The sequence below is a fragment of the Rutilus rutilus genome (assembly GCF_951802725.1).
Source record: "Rutilus rutilus genome assembly, chromosome: 5".
In the NCBI taxonomy this organism is placed as follows: Eukaryota; Metazoa; Chordata; class Actinopteri; order Cypriniformes; family Leuciscidae; genus Rutilus; species Rutilus rutilus.
The window spans coordinates 19,937,388-19,942,590 of record NC_140213.1 but is presented as its reverse complement, the minus strand read 5'-3'; the positions used below and the strand labels follow the sequence as shown (position 1 = coordinate 19,942,590).

General features: G+C 40.9%; 1 protein-coding gene across 1 annotated transcript; it reads left to right on the top strand.

The window, feature by feature from the left end:
• Positions 1 to 750: 750 nt before the first annotated feature.
• LOC311290469 (extracellular calcium-sensing receptor-like) lies at positions 751 to 4,819 on the top strand (the record flags this gene model as incomplete). Its single annotated transcript, XM_084408958.1, has 6 exons — positions 751 to 971; positions 1,293 to 1,584; positions 1,799 to 2,626; positions 2,749 to 2,976; positions 3,110 to 3,233; positions 3,323 to 4,819. 6 exons carry the CDS (start codon positions 751 to 753, stop codon positions 4,234 to 4,236), a joined length of 2,607 nt encoding a protein of 868 aa, XP_084265084.1. The 3' UTR covers positions 4,237 to 4,819.
• Positions 4,820 to 5,203: the final 384 nt, after the last annotated feature.

The window sequence follows — 5,203 nt, the reverse complement described above, 5'->3', positions numbered from 1 at the left end:
AAAATTAGTAGTCAAAGTGAAATGCAATGACATCTAGAGGAATTCTGAGAAAAAAACGCAAAGTCCAACTGAAATCAAAATTGACCCTATTTACTTTGTTAGCACATATTACTAGTCTTGTGGTGAAAATTTAATCCGTGCAAGTTAATACACAGAAAAAAATTGTTTGCCATTGTAATCTTTAATCAAAGTCTGAAAAGTTACTTCCGGTCTGGAATGGCGTTCCTTCTCTGATGATGTAGGTTTGACGGCTTGGGTTGGGAAAACGCTTAACTACTCCCCTCAAACCGTTAGTCTGCTATGAGTGAGAGATGGAGAGGAGGAGCGCTAGAGTAAAACCCTGCCCTCTGTTCAATATTCCTTTTCACTGGGAAATACGTCACAACACTGGAGAAAAGTCGTTTGCAACTTCCGGTTCATGCAGACTTTAAGTAAAAGACATGGACAAGTAAATGTATTGATTCTTATCCTTTAGCTATAAAACCAATTGTTTCTAATCTCAACATCTTTAAATAAGCCTTCATGCAATCTCCCTGAGCAGCAACATATTGTGCATGCAAATGTCCATTATTCCATCAGTGCTGTTTTCTTGCCTTGCCTTTGTTAGGAGGGATGAGAGTGTGACGTTCTGATTTCCAGGGACACCTGATTTCCATGCGCCAGGCATGCTAATTTCAAGCAACACCCCACACAACCTTCATCATAAATTAGTGTGCCAAGTGGGTGAGTGGATCAGAAAGAGAGAGAGAGATGTGGATCACTATGTATATTTCTCTTTACCTGTCCTTTAACTGTATCTCTGCAGCTTCCATCCTCAGATCTGGTACCTGTCAGCTCCAGGGCCACTTCAAATTGAATGGAATGTACCAGGATGGAGATGTTATACTTGGAGGCCTGTTTCATGTTCACTTTTTCACAGTGTTCCCAGATCTGAGCTTTAGAATGGAACCAGAAAGACCATACTGTGAAAAGTGAGTCAGACTGACTACATAACTATAAAAGTATAGAAAGATTTAAAATATGAATAATAATAATTAGATTAATGAGAGGAAAAAGAAGTAGTAGTGAAGCAAGAAATAAGAATGTTGTGTTCACCTTACCCTCTTTTACCAAATATGTGCAAATTATGTGTTGACAGCAGTAATGCAGCCTTGGACAAAAATCTGTATTGAGAATGCTGTATATCTGAACTTTGATGCATTTGCTATGTATTAATACTTGTATTAATTTGACTCGTGGTTATTAATATCTTTTATAATCCTTATTATTATTATTATTATTATTATTTTTAGATTTAATATGGAAGGCTTTCAGCATGCACAGACCATGGCTTTTGCAATAGATGAGATTAATAAGAATCCCAACCTACTGCCTAACATCACTCTTGGTTACCATCTTTATGACAACTGTGTGATGTTAGGAATGGCATTCCGGGCTGCCATATCTCTGGCTAGTGGGACAGAGGAGTCCTTTTCCAGCCAAAACTGCACTGGCCCTCCTCCGGTGGTTGGGATTGTGGGGGATGCAAGTTCAACTCCTTCCATTGCAATTTCCAGTGTTCTTGGGCTGTTTCGAGTACCTATAGTAAGAAGGGATGACAAAAAGTAAAATTAAAGTTTATGCATTATTTTAGCACTTTTCATTTTTTTTTTTTTTTTTTTATCTTGTAGCCTTCCAAAAGTTTTTTTCTCACTCATATGTATAATATATAAAAAATCTAAATGACAATTTTTTTTTGCTGATCGTCACTATTTTTCTGTCTAATGCTCTCTTCTCTCTCTCCATCTCCCCTAATTAGGTTAGTCACTACGCCACCTGCTCCTGTTTGAGTGACAGGAAAAAGTACCCCTCTTTTTTCAGAACGATCCCCAGTGATGCCTTCCAGGTGCGGGCTATGGTTCAGATCTTGAGACATTTTGGATGGACCTGGGTTGGTCTACTCTACAGTAATGATGACTATGGCATCAATGCTGCTCAGTCCTTCCAGCAGCAAATGCAGCTGTTTGGACATTGTGTTGCTTTTTCTGAAATCCTGCCCAATGATCACAACCCCAGAGATATTAAGCGTATAATGGGATTGATTCAGGCCTCTACAGCAAGAGTGGTGGTTGTTTTTGCTCTTTCATCCTTTCTGATACCTTTGATGGATGAGGTGGTGTTGCAGAACATGACAGGCAGGCAGTGGATTGCGAGTGAAGCTTGGGCCACCTCTCTTGAATACCACACTCCACGTTTCCTGCCCTTCCTGGCAGGCACACTGGGCATTGCTATAAGACGTGGAGAGATTCAGGGGCTTCATGACTATCTGCTACGTCTCCGTCCCAGCAATGATCCAAGAAATAATATGTTGAGGATCTTCTGGGAGAACATGTTTGAGTGCAGTTTTGAAACTAGGGGTAAACGGACAGATGGAGAGCAAGTAAAAAAGGTGTGTACAGGACAGGAGGATCTAACCAACACGGACACATCATACACTGACGTTTCAGGATTGAGGGCATCTTATAATGTGTATAAGGCAGTTTATGCCCTGGCACATGCGCTTCATGAACTGATGCAGTGTCAGGAATGGAAAGGACCATTCAGTGGGAACAGATGTGCCGATATAATCAACCTGAAACCCTGGCAGGTAAGAACCAAAGGTATAGTGCAGATGTTCTCTAGGCATATAGAATAGGTGGAAAATGTGTACTCTACATTAATTCAGTTTCAAGATAAACATAAAACCTGTCCTGTCTACAAACTGCACAGCTGGTTCACTACCTCCAGAAAGCGAACTTCACCACAGGCTTTGGGGATCATGTGTCATTTGATAAGAATGGTGATGCTCTAGCCATCTATGATGTGTTGAACTGGCACCCAAGCTCAGATGGGTCAATAACGATCCGCAAGATCGGTGTAGTACACGAAGGGGCAGCAACAGGGATGGTGCTTACACTGGATGAGGAAGCAATTTACTGGAACTTTGAGACAAAAAAAGTAACTAACACAGCATGTTAATGTCATACTTTTTGCAGATATGTAGTCTGAATACTAGTCAAAGCAATAAGATTTGTCATTATGTAAAAGAGATGACAAACACATGATTAGAAACAGATGATCTCTCTTTCAGCCCCCACGGTCTGTGTGCAGCGAAAGCTGCTCCCCAGGCACCAGGCGAGCCACAAGGAAGGGACTTCCTGTCTGCTGTTTTGACTGCCTGCCATGCGGAGATGGAGAGACTTCTAATGCAACAGGTAAATCATATTCCAAAATTTTTATATAACATGAAAGGGGAATTTTCTCTTTTTGTTTTTTTTCTTTCATTTTTGTGTCTTTATGGCAGATGCTATTGAGTGCACGGTGTGTCCAGATGACTTCTGGTCCAATCCAGATAATGATCAGTGTGTCCCCAAAGAAGTTGAGTTTCTATCCTATGAAGAACCTCTGGGCATCTCTCTGACCACTGCTTCCTTGCTAGGCACCTGTTTCTGTGCTCTTGTGATGGTCATTTTTGCTCATCACCATAACACTCCCATAGTACGTGCCAACAATTCAGAGCTTAGCTTCCTGCTGCTGTTGTCACTCAAACTGTGTTTCCTGTGTGTTCTGCTATTCATTGGCCGGCCGGAGCTGTGGACATGTCAGTTAAGACATGCTGTGTTTGGCATAAGCTTTGTCCTGTGTGTCTCCAGCATCCTGGTCAAGACTATGGTGGTAATAGCTGTGTTCAAGTCCTCTCGACCAGAAGGCAAAGAAGCTATGACATGGTTTGGAGCAGTTCAACAAAGATGCACAGTTCTAGTCCTGACAGCCCTCCAGATTGTGATATGTGCAGTCTGGCTATCAACTGCCTCTCCAACACCCCATAAAAATAACCAGTACACCCGCTCTAAAATAGTATATGAATGTGCTATAGGCTCAGTGGCTGGTTTTTCTATGTTGCTGGGATACATTGGACTGTTGGCAGCAGTAAGTTTCCTTTTAGCCTTCCTAGCAAGAAATCTTCCAGATAATTTTAATGAAGCAAAGTTCATCACTTTCAGCATGTTAATCTTCTGTGCTGTGTGGATTGCATTTGTTCCAGCATATGTGAGCTCACCAGGGAAATATGCAGTAGCTGTGGAGATATTTGCTATTTTAGCTTCCAGTTTTGGATTACTGGTTGCCATATTTGCTCCAAAGTGCTACATTATCCTTTTGCATCCAGAGAGAAACACTAAAAATTCCATAATGGGAAGAGAGACACAAAATAAATAGTTTTCCATTACTGTGATGTAAAAATGTAAACTCTAATTTGACAACTTATCGGTTTAAGACCTCTCCCACCATCTCCATTTTTAAATCCAGACTAAAAACAAAACTCTTCTATGATGCCTTCCACTAACCCTCCTTTGTACCTGTGGTCTGTAAGCTCTTATGTTTTTATCTGTGCTGTTTTTTTTCTTCTTTTTTTCTGTTTTGTATTTATTTTGCTTTTCTGTGTATTATGTTCCCTGTGAAGTAATTGTTATTTACTTGTTACTTAATTGTTATGATTATGTAAAGCACATTGGGCTACCGTTCTGTGTATGAAATGGGCTATATCAATAAACCTGAACCTGAACCTGCATTATTCGCCATAAATTCGTTTCCTCGCCATGGCCAAACCGTTCGAGATATCAAATATATCCCCTGGCAATTTTTCATCCTCAATATCTTGACTTCATGCACACCAAGTTTGGTGGCGACCAGGTGAATTCCCTAGGAGAAGTGTTTCAAATTCCTGAGCATGCGTTTCCAAACAACCCATAATAGCCGACTTCCTGTTGGGCTGGCGTAAAACTTAGAGCACGAAAGTTGTTCGGCCTGATGAGATCTATATGTGTACCAAGTTTCATATTATTACATGCAAGCGTGTTTGATTTATGGACCAAGTTCCAGGGGGCGCTGTCAAGCCTCTCTGCCACGCCAGTGTCCCAGCTTCAGCCCGGCCCTAATGGCCGCGGGTTCTGACCCGTGTGCAAAGTTTCAAGAGTTTTTGAGCATGTTAACCCTTTAGGTGCCAGAGGTTTTTTCCTAAAACGTTCGATTTTGACATCTTAATTTCAAAAGGCTATATCTTAAAAGTGATAAAAGATAGAGACTTTCTGTAAATTAGAGAAATATTAAGGATGGCCCAAAGTTTATGTAGGGATTACATTTTCCCATCTAATTTGCATATTATGACGTCATATGGCGGTGGCCA